At 41.5% G+C, this 18193-nt stretch overlaps 2 protein-coding genes across 2 annotated transcripts in view; both read left to right on the forward strand.

Annotated features, from left to right (window-relative positions):
- ARL8B (ADP ribosylation factor like GTPase 8B) overlaps nucleotides 1-7478 on the forward strand; it is a 52195-nt gene extending 44717 nt beyond the window's left edge. The window contains 2 exon segments of the mRNA XM_004738418.3: nucleotides 87-157; nucleotides 5381-7478. Coding sequence (XP_004738475.2) covers nucleotides 87-157; nucleotides 5381-5430 — 121 coding nt within the window. The 3' untranslated portion in view covers nucleotides 5431-7478.
- Nucleotides 7479-15078: 7600 nt separating this feature from the next.
- Nucleotides 15079-18193, forward strand: part of EDEM1 (ER degradation enhancing alpha-mannosidase like protein 1) — a 28989-nt gene continuing 25874 nt past the window's right edge. The window contains exon 1 of the mRNA XM_004738688.3: nucleotides 15079-15773. Coding sequence (XP_004738745.3) covers nucleotides 15250-15773 — 524 coding nt within the window. The 5' untranslated portion in view covers nucleotides 15079-15249. The remainder of the gene's footprint in view (nucleotides 15774-18193) is intronic.

Here is an 18193-nt window from a genome sequence, read left to right on the forward strand (position 1 = left end):
AAAAAGATAAGAAAATTGAACAAAGAATGATAGGTATGATAGTCATTTTAAGTACAGACTTATTGTCTTAATTCTGCTTCTTATAGGAACCTGTCTGCCATTCAAGATAGAGAAATTTGCTGCTATTCAATTTCTTGCAAAGAAAAGGATAATATAGGTAAGAAATGACTGTGAAAGAAATGACTATCACGGGAAGGGATGTCTTAATGCTCCTTACTCTTTATTATTCCCAGTTCTAAGTGACTTCTTTTATAGAGGACTGTTGTTTTTATCTAAGGAAAAGCAATAGACATTATATCTTTTGACAGCAAATACAACATCCTGAATGTGCCCTATGCTATTTAAAGAAGTAAATGAAATAGACATGAAGTTAAACATTATGTGTTATCAATTTATTGTATTAATTTTGGCAGAGTTAGTATCCAGCTATGCTTTGTAACAAAATGTTTTTGAAATAAGACTATAAAAATTGGTCCGTAGGCATTAAAACAGTTGTTCATTTATTGAACCAGTATATTACTGTAATGTTAGTACTCAGTTGGAAATATAAGCCAAAAGTACTCTTTATGTATTTAATGTCTGTATTAATTTCCTAGAACTATCATAGCAAAGTACCACAAACTGGGTGGTTTAAAACAGCAGAAATTTATTTTCTCAAGTTGAGGTTGGTTAGGTGTCCAAAATCAAGGTGTCAGCAGGGCCATGAAGGCTGTTGGAGAATGTCCTTCCTTGCTTTTCTTAGCTTGTGGTTGCCGGCTGCCTTTAACATTCTTTGATATATTGATGCTTCCCTCCATTTTCTGCCTCTGGCTTCATATAGCCTTCTTCTTTGTGCATGTCTGTGTGTGTATTTCCTCTTCTTACAAAGATAGATACCATTGGATTAAGGCCTACCTTCATTCAGTATGATCTCATGTATCTGTAAAGACAATTTTTGAATAAATTCTGAGGTTCTAGGTAAGTATGAATTTTTAGGGGAACAGTATTCAGTCCAATACAGGATCCTTAAAGAATTCAAGTATCTGGTTGAACTTCAGTTTCTTAACTGATTTGTGAGAGGTTATTTAATAAACGTGGATAGGAATGGGTGAGAAGGATCAAAAGGTAAAGAGGAAAGATGAAAGATTTGACAAGATGAATGGCTATTCAACCTCTTAGCTATTTGAGTGAAAAGACCTATAATGATGCAATAAAATATCCTCACAGGAAAGTGTACCTTCGTGACAAAAAGCTACTAAGGCTAAGTCACACAGTTCTTGTCTGGTATGACAGGTTCAACCAAAGTGTGAGAGGAGAGTTTAATGCATGTACCTTGAAGCAGCTGGGTAGGAGCCTAGAGATTTTCATGGTACCTTTACCTCTCCCAGTTTGGTGGTCACTAGTGAAAAAAATTGCTTTGTGGGCCACTACAGAAAAATGAAGCTGTCCATCATTGCCACATAATTGGCTTAACAAACAGCATGGGCATTGGAGTCCTGCAGCCTCAGGCCAGAACACTTGGTCCTAAGTTACTTTCTGACTGGTTTTGGATAAAGCACTTAACCTCCCTGATCCCCAGTCTTTACTCATCTATAAAATGGTGATAATGGCAGCAATTTAAAAATTCTTTAGTGAGAGGGAGTGTGAAAATGCATGGCAGCATTTGACATATGGTGGATGTCATGTGGGGTGTATTAGTTTCTATTGCTACTGTCAGTTAGAAGCCTGTCCTAGTTCTCACAGAACTAGAAATGAAGGACTGAAATGACAGGTTGTGTTCTTTTTGGAGACTCTAGGAGAGACTCCATTTCCTTGTCTTTTCCAGCTTTTAGATACTGCCTGCATTCTTGGCTCATGGCTCCTTCCTCCAACTTCAAAGTCAAAAATATGGTGTCTCTGACCATTCTACCATAGTCACACTTCCAATTTAAAAAAAAAAAACCCAGCAATATCTTGTATTGGAGTAGAATGTAATACGTAGTACCAACACATATGTTTAGAAGCATGTATTGTTATTTTTTTCTCTTTAGCCTCATTCAGTATGTATTGGTTCTCATCATAGTTAACTTTTTCCCCACTCAGTTCTAGTCTTATCAACTCTTTCCTCACCCCTCCTCAGACATGCTCTGATAAGCTCAAAGTGTTGATAGTTTTCTGGCTAATTCTGGGCTTCCTTTATTTTTTATTTTTACTTTTTTTTATGATTTTATTTTTAAGTAGCTGTACCCCCAGTGTGGGTGGGTGACTCCTGAGATCAGGAGTCACATGCTCTGCCCACTGAACCAGCCAGGTACCCATGGGCTTCCTTTAAAGAGCACCCAAAAGGAATCTGAACCTAATACTTTGCTGATGGACACAAGCTGTCCTCTATTAAATGGGAATAGAATAAGGGACTTGCTATATTATGAGCATTTAGTTAATTTGAGAAAAGACTCTTCAAGCACTTAGGGTTTACTTAGAGTTATTATTTAAAAAAAAAAAAAATCCTCCCCCTCCTTACGTGTTAGGAGGAATTCTTGTTAAGTTTTAAGTTGTGTCCCTAAGAGAGCATTTACTTATATACACTGGTTCTCACTGAAGGATTTTCCCCCAGGATACATTTGGCAGTGTTTGGAGACACTTGGTTGTCATAAACGAAAGTGTGATGCTGGTACTTAGTGGGTAGAGACCAGGGATGTTCTAAAGATGCTACAGTCCCCACAGCTAATTGTCCAGTATAAAAGGTCAGTATTGGTGAGGTTGAAAAACCCTGTTCTGCATACGCTAACCATAATCTTAGGGCGTTGTGCTATTCTGTAAATCCATTTTATTCCTTTATACTCTCTCGTATTTTATAAAATAGGGGGAAAAAGTTATTGAAAAGAGAAAAAAAAATCCTTTGTTTTACTACCTTGATAAACCAGCCGTATACTTTCCTGAACAAATCTTGTGAGCTTATTTAGGAAGTAAATCAAAGAGAGTTGGTGAGAACTACTTTTGTTATTTGAGGCTGACTTCATAGTCTGTCATAAAGCTCCATAGTCACCAGTTTGTGATTGTAGAACTCCTGCTTCACTTAGTAGTATCTGAGCCCAAGGAAATGGATCCACTCTTACTGGATTCAGAACAAGTAGATTGTAAATCAGAATGCCTGTTTTATTTGGAGCAAGAAATATAACAGCTAAGTAGATTAGACTTTTTGGATAGTCAAATCTGAACATCCTCCCTATTTTCACCTTTTACAACGTATTTCAGAACCAAATTTATGAATTTACTAAATTTTTCCCGAAGTATCTCAGTGCACACAGGTGGCACAGGTGGTATATTCTCCTTCCAGCTTCCCAGTGTGGTGTATGAAATACTTCAGTAATGTGTCCTTCAACACAGAACAGATTACTTCTGTGAACATGATCTTTGCAAAGATAACTCCTTCATCTGAGTATCATCTTTCTTTTGTTGTTCTTTATTTTTTTTTTAAATTATGTTTGTTTATTAGAGAGCATGAGAAGGGGGGAGGGTCAGAGGCAGAAGCAGACTCTCTGCTGAGCAAGGAACCCCATGTGGGACTCGATTATGGGACTTCGGGATCATGACCTGAACGGAAAGTAGTTGCTTAACCAACTGAGCCACCCCGGCACCCTAAGTATTGTCTTTATTTTCTGCTTTTTTAATCTAGTCTTAAGGATCCATTTGTCTTTAGGATATAATTTCGACTGATGTCCACAAGCTTTGTTTTAAGTGACTTTCTTAAATATTTAAACCTAGGCCTTCCACCGTCAGATTTACTTTTCTCCCCATTCAATTCTAATGAATGTGGCCTTGCTTTTGACTACATACTGCAGTCTTCCTTTTAAAGTGCACATGATCTGGTTCAGTAATCAGGTTAAATCATTGTTTCCACAGCTCTGAACAGGTTGCATTTCTTCAGATCTTAGCTCTAGGGTATTCTTTACATGTGTGTGGCTTACAGTTTCTATAACATGTTATTAGCTTGGAAACTGAATTTGCATTCATCTTTCAGGTTTGGAGAATTGAGTGCTGCATCTGATAGATTCTTACATACCCTTTTTATGGATGACATTTTTAAAGAATTCAAGGACAGTAACTCACTGTTTTGACTTAGCTGCCTTCTCTTGTCAGTCTAAGTGCTTTTTTGGGGGACTAATATTAGCTGTGATAGCTGCAGCTGCCACCTCTGGACACCTCTTACCAGAGATCAGTAAAACTATCTGCTGGACATCTCCATGCCTGTTACCTTCTACACGTGAAATCTGATGTGCTCTGTTGCTAACTTATCTTTTATTTTTCTCAAGTCTGTTCTTTAACCACTGTGTTTGTCAAAAGCTTTATGACAAACACAACTCACTGAGGCTGGAAGATTCTTTCTCTGTTTGTATGTTGGTCAGCTCCACATTTTCCTTCTTCCATTCCTACAGCACTTGTTTGCTTCAGGCGGTTTTTGTCACTACTCCTGTTGTGATAGTCATTGTCTATACTGACAACTCCAAGTGGTCCTCTTTTGCCATTGATCATTCTAAAATAAGCAAATATAATTTCCTTGCTTAAAATTCCCCAGTAATTTCCAGTTGACTTGAGAATAAAACCCAAACTTGGTAGCATCTTAGAGTGGTATACAAGGTTATCTAGCTCCCTCTAGCCCGTGGTTCTCAGTTGAGGACAGAAGACATTTTTGCTCCTCAGGGGACATTTGGCAATCCCTGGAGATATTATTGATTGTCACAATTGCAGGTGTGTAGGGAGGTAGATAATGGCATCTAGAGGTAGAGGTCATGGATGCTGCAAAATAGTCTGCCATGCACTGGGAAGGCCTTCTTCCATCCCAGCGAAGAATTACCCAGTCCAAAAGGTCAAAAAGGTGAAGTTGAGACCCTGGCGGTAGCCTTAGTGTTGAATGGCAGCCTCTTCCCCTGTACTATGCTTCATCCACATCTTATCACATATAATCCATCTAGATCTCCACCCTGTTCACGCTTTTGTTTATTCTTTTGCTTTTATTGTTTCCTTTGCCTGGAATTCTGTGGAGCAGTCCTCCTCCCAGTCCCAAATGAGTTTGTCTATGTTTACCAACCTTGAGGGGAGAGAGGGGTTCTCCCATATCTTTGCATTCCTGGCACTTCATATACAGTACTACCTTAACAGGCAGTCAGTAAATTTTTGAATGAATAAAAGATGGCACAGGCTGTCCTGAGCACAATTTAACTTTTAAATCAGAGACTGCTGAGTCTCTCATAATTCCTTAGAATGTCCTCTTGAAGTTTAGGTAATGGAGAATAGTATAGATGAAAAAGCAGGACAGGGCCAGCATGTACTTTGAATTAGCTGCATTTTAAGTACTGTCTCTCATGTTTAGTGTCTTAACTTTGATCTTAACACCTTCAATTTTTTTCCCCTCCATCTTTAGATATCACACTTCAGTGGCTTATTCAACATTCAAAATCTAGAAGAAGCTGAAGCATCTCCTGAAGTCTTCCAGTCCTTCCTGGCTATAATCCTAGAATTACTGTCCGTTCCTCTGAAGTACTTCCCAGAATACGGTCCTTCCTAAACCCAAGAAATTGCCTTTTTCAGAGTTTATTTCTCTTGTGCACTGCTGAAGATGTGTATCCCTAATCCTCCATAAAGAATCAGCTAGAGTTGTCATGATAAAGTCAGCACACACAGAAAAGCTTCTCATACATACTTGTCTTAAACAGTGTGTAGAGCCTTTTTTTTTTTTTTTGGAACTAAAACAAAAACACTTGACCATCTTAAATCAAGAAAATTGCATATTTCTGTTCTGGTCTTTCTGGGCCAGATTTTTATATTGGTTTTCAGTAAATGTCTATGATATTTCATTGTAGAATTCATTTGCTTAATACTGATACTGACTTGATACAGCATGAAGTTTCTAGTGCCACACAGTATTTAGAAAACCTTTAGCTTGACTCATGTGGGATATAAACATAATGTTTACATATCTCACAAATGCATGTGAAATGTATAATTACACCTTAGGAATTTAAAAAAAATGGTCTTCAAAGAGTGAGCTGAGGCACCAGATCAGTGTTGTTATGGTTTTTTACACTGGTGAGATCATATATGAACTTTTAAAACATCTGCTTTCTGAGAATTCTTCACAGATAGCAGTTGGGGATATGAGAGGAACTAAGGCATGCTGTTGTATATCTGTCCCAGATCATTACTTCTCTATTTTTTCTTCTTTTTCTTTTTCTCTTATTCGGGGTTGCGGGGGGGCTCAACACACTTTTTTAAAGGGTTGGGAATTGATTTTCTCAAAGGCTTTCATGGATTTAGAGCATTCCAGCCAATGTAATAAAATGTGTTAAGAATGTCAGACTTTGTTAACAAACACCTGTTTGTTCTTTCTATCTCTAGTCATTAAATCAGTGCTGCTGCATGACACTCTAACTCTCGACTTTTTATATCCAGTCAGACTTTCAGCACAATAGATACTTAGAAACAAGTAAAAATTCTTATTTTTCTCTCTTATTGAGGTAAGGTTTGGCACTCTTTTGTCTGGTGCCATTAGACATCTTGATTATTGTGACAACTCTAGACCTGCCTGCTCTCTCTAATGTAATCATGCACAACGTCTACAGGTTGTTTAATAATCAGTCACACAGAGAACTGAGGAACTGATGCTGTGTATTGTTTGCTTCTACTATACGGAGATGTATAAAAACTTAAAATGAACATGTTTTGTAGTTTAGTGATGTCCATATACATAAAGGGACACATTAATACTGGTTCACTTGTAAATTGTTATTCACATAAACCACTGTAGTAGATAAAACTTTATGCTACACCCGCTTATGTGTTGCCTCACACTGTGTGTGATTTTGTTTCTTTTGTTAAGCAGCACTCATGTAGACAGTGCATTTCCATAGATGTTGAGCACTCAAAAGTGCAGTCAACAGTTGTTTTAATGAATACCAGTTTTAATTTATAGACTGCCATGGCCTTAACAATATTCTGTACAAAATACTGCACTGTGTTGCACAGATACTACTTGTTTTTCTCCATTCACATTTTTATGAGTAGAATCTCAGCTTTTAAAATTCTGTTCTTATTCTTTGAAGCGTGTTGCATACTTCCCTGATGGGATGGATGGTTCTGTAAATGAAGGGATATTTAAACTTGCTACTGTAGCTCAACACCGTTAATGGTTACTGTGAACCATTACAAAGAATGTGGCAATTTGCTTGTGCCTGAAAGGAGGAATTGGAACTAAAGTGAGTGACTGTGTGGGGACCGCATAGGTTCGTTAATTGACCTATAGCTAAAACTTAATGTTTATGTGTCTGTTCATTGCTTTCAGCATTTCAAGACATCCAAACTCTACTACCAACATTTTCCTGTGCATTAACTTCTGCATGTGAAAACTTAACAGTTACTGAACTTTGTAAATACGTGAATTTTTTTATTTAGGTGATGCATTTTTTTGTCTGTTTACTGCTCTTCTCAGCTTTATTCAATAAACTTGCATTTTGAGGGTTGTATTGACAGTTTTAACTTAAAATGTGCATTGTAATGGAAGGTGCTGATTTTTTTGGAAGGGGTTGGGAAGAAAGTTACGATGAGCAAGTGCCATAGACAGTGTGCTAGAAAGAAATCAGTTCATTTCTCAAAGAATTGAGTCTGCAAGTTAGTTAAAATAGAAATAAACTTTTAAAATAACCGCAGGGTTGATAGTGCGATTTTTTTGGGCAGACATGGTGGAGGAGATGCTGTTACTTGTAAACCATCCTGATACACCAAACTTAGGACTTCTGGAAGTGGCAAGAGCTAGTTGTATAGACATTTTATAATTTATTTGTTTCAAAAGTTATAATAAAAATCTAATAAACTGAAATTGCAAGGCAGGCCTACTTCTCTTCCAGAATGAAAAGATGTTAAATATCAAAATGGTGGTTGTCCCACAGAAACATATATTTTTTTAAAAGATTTTATTTATTTGACAGAGATCACAAGTAGGCAGAGAGGCAGGCAGAGAAGGGGGAGAAGCAGGCTCCCCGCCGAGTAGAGAGCCCGATGAGGGGCTCGATCCCAGGACCCTGAGATAATGACCTGAGCCAAAGGCAGAGGCTTTAACCCACTGAGCCACCCAGGTGCCCCCCAGAAGCATATTTTTAAGGTAAAGCCATTTGGCCTACTTCCCTAGTGTGGTATATGTTTTGCATTATAAAAGTGAACATTTATCTCATCAAAGCTATTGCAGAAATGATCTTAGGTAGTTTTACTCAAGAAAAGTTAGCTTGGCTCTTCTCTATAGCCATACTGTTACTCTTTACAGCTAAACCTTGTTGGCCAGTTGGATGTGATTTAGCATGTCTGGACAGAAGTCCTTAGGATATCTGGTTTCATTTCTTGTATGGAATTGGTGGAGACGTTTTCGTCAGCAGTTAACTTGGTCCTCTTCTCGTCACCCTCCTACCAAAGGGATTTTTAAAAAAGATTTTATTTATTTGAGAGAGAGCGGGTGCGTGAGCATGAGAAGGGAGAGAGTCAGAGGGAGAAGCAGACTTCCTGCTGAGCAGGGAGCCCTATTTGCAACTGAATACCTGGGACTCGGGATCATGAGCGCAAGGTAGTTGCTTAAAAACTGAGCCACCCAGGCGCCCCAAAGTGAATGTGATGTGTGGGGAAGGAGTGGGAAGTATAGAAGGATAGAAGGTTAGTTTTATCCTTGATTTTAAGCTTTTAACTGCTTTAAAAAATTGAGACTTCTAAAATAGGTTCCTTTGATTCAGTCAAAGGAACAAAGTTCTCTATGTGTTGGACTGTGGCTACTTTAGTATTCATTGTTTTGACTGAGGAACTAATTGCTTTGTGTAGTTCTAGACATACAGGATCAAGTTACACTGAAATCCTGTTGATTTGATAATTCTAGCCTCCTCACCTGGTAGATGGCAGCTGGAGTCGAAGTCTGAATTTACTGTAGCCAGCATTATAAAGTAACATCCACTTGGCCAAATACTTTAAAAATGCCATCATGGGGAAACCACTATATTGAGTGATGGAAAAATTTTGTTCTCTTACAAACTTTTAACTGTTGTGCCCTCAACAATGTATATGCCTGTGAAGATGATTGAAAAGAAAATAATGCAAACACTAGCCTTGCCAACTTCCTTAAGCTTGTAGTTCTACAATGTGTGGCCTGCTGCAGGTGTTTCCTGTTGATTAGTAAATAGCCTCTGCACAATTTCTGTTTAAAACTCAGCTATTGCTAAAAATGGGTGCTTTTGTAATTATTGCTGCTTCTTGACTGTTCTTAGGGAAACAGAAGCAATTCATTGACATGCCAGATAGATTGCAATGGGAAGTTTCTTAATCTAAGCAATCGCAGTAGTCATTCATTATTCCATTTCATTAACAAGCCCTCTCTTCAGTAAGGTAATTTCTATTTTAAAACTGCAAGGCAGCTGGTAACTTAGGTAATGCAGATTTCCTAGCAGGAATCAGAGGGGGAAAAAATATACTTTAACTGCACTTTATTGGGGCTTGCAGGTCATGAATTTATAAGAGGAAAGGATGGGTAGGAGAATAATTTGTCAAGTTTAAAATGCTAATGTAGTTTGACTCTGACAGGAGTGCTGGATTGACATCTGAGAAAATGGGTTCCTTTCTTTGTTATTAACTGATTTGTGTGGTGAGTTGCTGAATTGTCTCTGGCTCTGTAGTTTTCCCATCTGTAAAATGAGAGAGGATTTCTAGTATAATTTCTCCTAACAGGCTACCACCATTTTAGGAGCCAAGAGATGTGGATGATAGTAAAACAGCAGAGTAGATGAAAAGACCCACTTGGCCAAGTGAATATGTTAATTTCGCATGTTTTTCATCTTGGAAATAATCCAAAAGTACAAATATTTATATTTTAACACAGTTAAGAGTGGAGATCACAGACACTTTACAGAATCAAACAATAACTTAGATTTTATTTGAAGGAAATGCTATAAAACATACAGGCTTATAACTTGAAGACCATTTAAAAAAATTAAAGTTATTTCTCCCAGACTGCAGAAAATTGTTTATTCTGGTATACAATGTGGAAAACACATACCTACTACCAATTTGGGGGCAAACTATTTTAGAGCTAATGTTTAACACTTTATAACTGCAGTGTTACTGGGTTCTGCTAGAATTGATTTGGCGCTTGGAGAAAACTGCAACAGTTAGAAAATACTTCTTTTCATAGTATTGAGAGGAGGAAAAATACCTTGGGGCCTCTGGGGAGCTCACTTGTTAAGTGTCTGCCTTCGGTTCAGGTCATGATCCCAGGGTTCTGGGATCAAGGCTCGCATCGGGAAGCCTGCTTCTCCCTCTCCCACTCCCCCTGTTTGTTTTCCCTCTCGCTGTCTTTCTGTCAAAATAAATCTTAAAAACAAAACAAAACAAGAAAATCAATATAATCCCTTTTGAACATGGGAAATAGAACATTAATATATTTCCAATTATGGTGTCTTCTCCAGCCAGCTTTTACACATAGCTTTGGCCTACCCTCAGTTTTGTACCGTCTTTATCACACAATGTGCCGTCTTGTTCCTATATATGAAAAGTCCACCATTTCTATCTACCAGTTACCCAGTATTTTTCTAAGGAAAAAGAAATACGTATTTATCATACCACTGACCGACTTAATGAAAGCACAAGCTCTCCTCACCCTTCAAAGAAGGTTAAGAACTTTTATGATAACTACTTTCTCTGGAAACATCAGTGACCTAAAGGGTGGGGCAGGCCTATGAATGGTGAATATCACTTCTTGATGGATAACCACTGCATAGTGGTTTAGTAGTTAGAGCAGGTGGGGAAGAGAAGGTAACCACTTATTTTCCTAGATTCCATTTATTTTTTGAATGATTTTTAATAGGTAAGTCACATGATTCAAAAATCGAAAATACCCTAAGAAACATGATGGCCTGACCCATGAATGAGTATCCACTCTTCCACCACCACTCTGGTCTTACAGGTAATCCTTGTATCACTTTTCTATCACTATTTATTTTTCTAGTGTTTTCTTAATACAAAATACAAAAAGCAAATAGGAATATATATATATATATATATATATATATATATATATATATATGTCTCACTTTCTTACATAGAAAGCATACTGATTCGAACATGAATTTATCCAATTCCTGTGTCCTAGCAATCTTTCTATATCAGTGTATAGAGAGTTCCTCATTCTCCTTCATAGCAGCATGGTTCCCGTGCCATTGTCTATGTGTTTTTCACTGTTCTAGATTCCATAGTTTACCTAACTGGTCCCTTGTTGATAGGTATTTGGGTTATTACAACCTTTTGTTTTTGTGACCAATACTGCAGTGAATCATGTATGTGTGCAGCAATTCACAGAAGCTTATTTGTGTCAAAGGGTAAATGGGTTTGTACTTTGGCTAGTACAACTAGCCAAACTGTAAACTGTCCTTTACAGAGGATATGCCAGTTTTTATTTCTACCAGTTCCTGTTCCCTGTGTCTTGTCAGCAGAGTCTGTTGAGAGACTTCTGGATTTCTGCCCATCAAATAGAGTGGGAATGATAATTATATACAGTACAATTTTAAGCACATGAAATTTAGCTTTTCTTACCCAGCTGAGGAGACAATATTACCTTAATTCTGGTGTTGGATCTCTACCAAATTAATGTGATTATAGGTAATTTCCTCCTTTTCCCTACCCCTTTTTCTTAAGTCACCCCCCCAACCCTGCCTTTTAGAAAGTATACATTGCTTCATAAAGAAGCAGTACTCTTTCTTTTGTTTTGTTTTAAGATTTTTATTTACTTGACAGATCACAAGTAGGCAGAGAGGCAGGCAGAGAGAGAGGAGGAAACGGGCTCCCTGTGGAGCAGAGATTCCCAGGACCCTGGAATCATGACCTGAGCTGAAGGCTGAGGTTTTAACCTACTGAGCCACCCAGGCGTCCCACAGTACTCTGTTTTAAAAGTTACCATTATACCACTTGTTTTATATTATTGCTTTGGATGATAAATCCCTTATAGTTTCTTAGAGCAGAGAAATCCTCCTTGTAAGAGACTATTTTAATGCTTATATTTAACATAGGCATCTCTGGAAGTATCCTTGTACCCTTTGAGGTTATAGGGCCGAGCTGTTTTCTGGCTTTACAGTTTTAGGAACCTAGTGCGCTGATTGACTTAGACTCACAAGATTGATTCTGAAAACTGGAATGTCTGCTGATTTATTTACAATGGAGGATATCTTTAAAGGCACCAAAATATACCTCCTAGGTCACTTCCTTCACCTGTCAAAGTAAGAGGGAGATTGAATTTGGATCACCTTGTAGGATAGAATTCCAAATCACCTGGAACAGGTTAAGTAGAACTGGAATTAGATGTGAGGTTCCAAAGCTCTTTCTGCCCATGCTGGACTGGTAAGTTTTAGTCCTTGTCCAGTCTCATACTTGGTTTCCTTAGACACAGTTTTCTCCTAAAATAGTGCTTTGAAAATAGGAGGGGCTTACTTGTTTAATTCATCCAACAAACCTCAGATTCATATGTACCAGGTACTTTTACTAAATGAGTAGTGATAGTGCTCACCATGGAACACCGTTGTACACTATATACATTCAATACTTCAGTTCTTACCATTGCCGTATGCTCTGAGTACTGCTCTTATTACCCTCATTTTACAGATGGGAAAACCAGGAAAAATTAACTAACTTTCCAGGGTCACTCAGAGGCCAAAGCAATGACTTGAACATCTGGCAATCAGGGCTTCTGAGTCTGGATTTTTAGCTGTCATCTCTTCTGCGTCCCCCAGAGTGAAGCCATTTTTACCATAGTACATTTCATTTTTTTTTTTTTTAAATCAGTCCCCTGATCATCTCCTGAGACTGTGCAGAAAAGCCTTTCATAAAGTTGATTTTTAAGGTTGAGGTTTTCTGATTACGTAAGGGTATTGTCCCAGTCTTAACAGCCACATTTACCTTGAGGGAAGACTTAGGCTAATCTAAAAGGCTAGCAGGAGATACTTCGTGTTCCTTTGGCTCAGTTTAATTCAAGACAAAACACTTTTTGAACCTGGCCCCCAAATCTTCGGCTGTGCCTTGCAGGGTGCTAATGTCAACAATGTTGCCAAGCCAACAGTGGTTTAGGAAGAATAGAAAAAGCAGCCTTCATCTGCTTTGTGGACCAGCTAGTTTTTTTAAACGGAAAGTTCAGGAAACCTGGGTGGTAGCTCTTTTTCTGCCCACCGTAAGTAGCTCAGAGAACTTGAACCTTCCAACCTGATTTCTTCCATTAGGGCTTGTGGAATAGGCCTAAACAAGGCTTTCTGTGAAGATTAAACGGATCACATTTTGAAAACCGTAAGTTTTACCAGGACAGGCATCTTTCAGAAGTTGGATGGTTTTCTCTTTGTTTTTATTAGAGCTTGTCTCCAAATGTGAGGACAGGAGCTGACACTAATGTGGACTGCACTTAAGCAGGGAGCAAGAGCAAATTTAAAACTTTTAAAATTTGCAGTATAATAATTACTAAGGGAACAACATATACCTTCATGTTCACATTCGGTTTTCAGGTTCTGGGAAGGCAGACCTGAAAGTCTAGGATCAAGTGCTAAGTTTGGATTTCTAGCAGGGTTCCTAGCTGCTGCACAGAGGAGTAAAAGAATCTCAGTAGGCAAAAGACCTTGGTTCAATCTCTCTTTATACTCTTTGATGCTTGGGCAGGTGTATCTCTCAGAATTTGGGGGGAGGGATAAGGCTCAGCCAAAAAACAAAACAAAACAAAACAAACCCACAAAAAGCCAGCCTTACTAGGTGCCAGTTACTTTGTGTTGTAATAAAATGTTTCTTTTAGTTCCCTCTGAGTCTCCATTACTTACACCTCTGTGTTGCAAAAAGTCCCCTGAGAATGTGATGATCGTACCCCATAACTTATCATCCTCTTAATCACTGCTTTGGTCACTCAGCCAGTCCCTGATTTGGGCCATCCATCAGTCTTTGCTTCCTATGCTTTTCAGAAACCTTAGTGTAACAAGGCATATGGTCTAACTTTGAGAGAACATCTTAACAGGTATCTACAAATGTAGCAAACAAAACAAAACCCCTACGCTGTTGAATCGTTACATGAGAGCCCTAGTCCTTCAGAGCTGATATTTGCAACCTTCTTAATTATAGGAAGTAGACACAGAATGGGTAAAGTGATTTGACCAGGACTCTATCCTACAACCGAAAGGTTAGGTCGCTACTGTGGTGCACAGAAGAGATGGTGGGAGTAGCAGAGGTGGGAGGGGACTTGGTTAAATGAATTTGGCAAAAATAAGTCGGTGGTAGCGGCGGCCATGACTCTTACCCTTTTTTCTAAAGCTCCTATTTCCGAGACAAAGGCAGTATAGCCTAATTCAGCATTTCCTGAAATTGCCAGATGCTAAGAATTGTCCAAGAGCACTTGGTATACAGACATTTCCAGGACCCTCCACTGGTATTTGCTAGGTCTACTACAAGATCTGGGAATACGTGTTTTACAATCACAGTGAGCGGTTCTTACAAATTAGGGTGTTCTGATGAAAAGAGTAGAATTCAGGATACCTTTTTGTGCGGTCCAGAGCTACCAGGTAGTACCCCACCCCCCACAGTATACGACGGTCCTGTTAAAAACCCTGCCCTTGCAATGCAAAAGTAGCTCCTTTTACGAGGAAATGCTCCTTTCCCTCCTTTTCCTTACGTCTTTTAACTGGCACCATCCCTAACCTAGAGCTGGAGTGGCTTTCTCCGGTCCGGGCTAGGAGGGAGACACGCTCTGCCCGAAGACGCCTGGTTGGGGGCCACGTCTCTGTCCGGCGTCCCTCTGGTGCTCCCGTGCCGCGCTCCCATTGGCTGGAAGTTTCCTCGCTAGTAGCCCGAGCGGCCCTTACTCGCCACGCCAGCCCATCTGGACTCCGACCGCCCAGGGGGCGGGGCGAGATGATGGGGCGGGGGCCCGGGGGCGGGGCGGGGGAATGGGGCGGGGCCTCGCGGCGCTGCGGAAGTCCGGGCGGCCTATGGCGCGGGAGGGAGTCCCCGGCCGCGCCCCCACGAGGTTGGGCCGGGCCGGGGCCAATCCCGGGCGACTGGGCGGGCGAACGCGGGGCCTGGCCGGGCGGCCCGAGGGACTGGGGGTGGGGGACAATGGGCTGGTTCCTGGTGCGTCACGGGGGAGTTCCTTAAAGGGGAAGTGAGCGGGGCTACGGGGCGGGTGCGGGGTGCGGTGGTCCGCGGGGGAGGTCCCCCGCGCTTTAAAATAATGCCCGCGGCGCCCGCGCGACCATGCAATGGCGAGCGCTCGTCCTGGGGCTGGTGCTCCTCCGGCTTGGCCTCCATGCAGTGCTGTGGCTCGTCTTCGGGCTGGGGCCCAGCATGGGCTTCTACCAGCGTTTTCCGCTCAGCTTCGGCTTCCAGCGCCTGAGGGCCCCCGACGGCCCCGAGTCTCCTGCCTTGGGGCCCGCCGGCCGGCCCGGGCCGCCCGGGGGGCCGTCGGGGCCGTCGTGGCTGCAGCCGCCCGTCTCTGGGGCGGCGGCGGCGGCGGGACGGCGGCGGGCCCCGCGGCGGCCGGAGCCGGGAGTGTGCGGGCCGGCCCACTGGGGCTACGTGCTGGGCTGCCGGGGCCGCGACCGGGACGAGTACGAGAAGCGCTACAGCGGCGCCTTCCCGCCGCAGCTGCGCGCCCAGATGCGCGACCTGGCGCGGGGCATGTTCGTCTTCGGCTACGACAACTACATGGCGCACGCCTTTCCCCAGGACGAGCTCAACCCCATCCACTGCCGCGGCCGAGGGCCTGACCGCGGGGACCCGTGAGTAGTAGGCGCTGGCCCGACGCCCGGGCCGCGCGCCCCACGCGCTTCCTTCCGTCCTCCCGGTCAGGGTGCAGCCTTCTGACCTACGGGTCCCCCAAGGGATGCCAAGGCATTTGGGGGCCTGGAACCACACCCTCCCGCTCAGTGCTTTGGCCCGACACTCTCCCCGGGGGGTCCCCCTGGGGTTGGGCGGGGGGTGTGGGTGGGCCGGTGGCTGTCCTCTTTCTTGATTCTCTCGGGATTTCTGAGTTACAGGACAGCTGTCCAACGCAGTCTCTTTTACAGATGGGGAAACTGAGGCTCAGAGACCGGAAGGGACGGTAGCAGTAACAAGGCTTAGCTTTGGAGGCTTTAGATTCTCATCTTCCACAACCCCTTCTCCAGATGAACATGTATATAATCAAAACGAAATCCCTTTTAAACGCAGCTTTCAAAACAAGCCTTCCATCTCCCTTCCACCCATCCCCATATAAAAATTCAGGAGTTGGTTCCAGGAAAGGACTTCTCCAAAGCCAGCCAGTGATCGGGAGGCAGAGCAGGGTTACAACCTTTGACCTTCATTTACAGGGGCTGCTACATAGGCTGAGGGAATTTACAGGAAAGGGAAGGGGGTGGAGATTGAGAGACAGAGGCTATCTAGCTCAGATTTGGGGTCTTGATACTCAGGGTTTGATTCTTTGGCCACTGCATTGCTTGTCACCTTTATCTGTTCCATAAATTCCTCCACTCTGGTGGTTGGACTGTCCAGTAAGGTCAGCCAGTCCTCCCCTCCCACCAGCCTTTGGAGGTCAAGCTTCCAGGGTCACCCTTGTTGACATCAGAGTCCAAGAGGAAAGCATACCCAGCTGAGGACCTTCCAGCTGGAGGGAATGGGTGTGCTTTGCCATGGATCCTGTTAGACCAGATAGGTGACTACCTTCCTCTGGGTGGTGGGAGTGGAGGAATTGGGCTGCCCATTGCCTTGAACCCACGTTCTGTGGGTGCCTTTGGACTTTTAGGGGGATGTATCTTCCTTCACCTGGTAAAAGGAAGAGTCCAGTCATTAAATTCTGAAAAGGAAGCCCATATACTAAAGGGGCTTGAAGAATTTTAAAAAATGGTTCGGTTATCTACAAAGTCATATCTTAGCTGACAATTTGAGGAGCATCAGTTTTAGTGAAGCGAGGGGCACAGTCCAAGCCATTTCAAAGGACTGGGCCTTTCAAAGATTGTAGGAAACTGATTAGTTACTTTTCTTGTGTCACCTTACTGGGCTTTATGCATATTAGCACTTTCTCAGTTTTGTTTTGTTTTTGTTGGTTTTTTTTTTTTTTTTGAGAAAAATTTTTATTAATTTTTGATAAAAATTACTGGGGCCTTTCCAGATATTAGGAAATTAATGAGTTATTAATGGGTTAATTGTTAGTCCTTAAATGTACCAAAATTTATACCTATGTATTTTCTTTGGATCTCATTTTTTGTTGTTGGTTGTTGGAGGGGAAAAAAAGATTAAAATTTGAAAAAATAAAAAAGCCTAAAACCCCGTCAGACAGTTATTTTTAATTTATTTTTCCTGCCAGCTCCCACCCATATGCCTACACATATTTTACATAGTTGAAACCAAAGTGTGTGTACATATTTTGGATCTTACTTGTATTTTCCCCCTAATGCTCATGGTATTACAAGGCGGGAGAGGATACTTTGAGTAAGTGCCCTTATTCTCTCTCACAGACTTTTTCCTCAGATTTCCTTTTATGGTGTGGACCTAAGGAAAACAGTTTAATGAGGACTTGTGATAACGCTTTCAGTTGGGAATATCATGGTCAGGAGAGTGAGTTGATGACATATTGATGCTTTTCTTAATGAACCGTAGAAACCCTTTGGAGTGTTGGAGCCCCTCTCCAGCAAGGTGACGTGGCAGTTGATTAACTTGCTGGTCTCTATGGGTAGTTCCGGGTGGCATAGGCTTTTGTTTCAGGATGAAGTGTGCTGAGGAGTGTCTTGGTTTGATTGTACAGTGGCAGTGCAGGTAAACTAAGGTCAGCTCGCTTTGAGACGGCTGAATGGCTGTTGGAAAGATGGGAGTTTGAACTACTAAGGGGCGGCATTTGGGAGGGGTTGTGCCCAGAGGTTAATAAACCTTTCAGTTGATAAACCTTTGATGTCTCTGAGGAGGTGAAAGAACTCTGGGGTTATGGTGACCCTGAGTAGACCCTTACACTGGCTGCTTCCAAAAGAGTGGAAAGGTTAATTTTTTTACTCTCCTTTCTTTAGCTTAACTCCTTTCAGACCAGTATTTTCAAGGAAAAGTTTAGAACCAGAGCTTTGTCATTCTGGCTCTGAAACAATACGATACGTTTACATCCCCAAGATAGATCACTTACAGTAAAAACTTCTCAGATTTTATTTTTTTAGTTTTTTAATTTTTGGGGGTGGGT

Source organism: Mustela putorius, unplaced genomic scaffold (genome assembly GCF_011764305.1).
Source record: "Mustela putorius furo isolate JIRA1106 unplaced genomic scaffold, ASM1176430v1.1 tig00003850_pilon_pilon_pilon, whole genome shotgun sequence".
NCBI classification, from domain to species: Eukaryota; Metazoa; Chordata; class Mammalia; order Carnivora; family Mustelidae; genus Mustela; species Mustela putorius.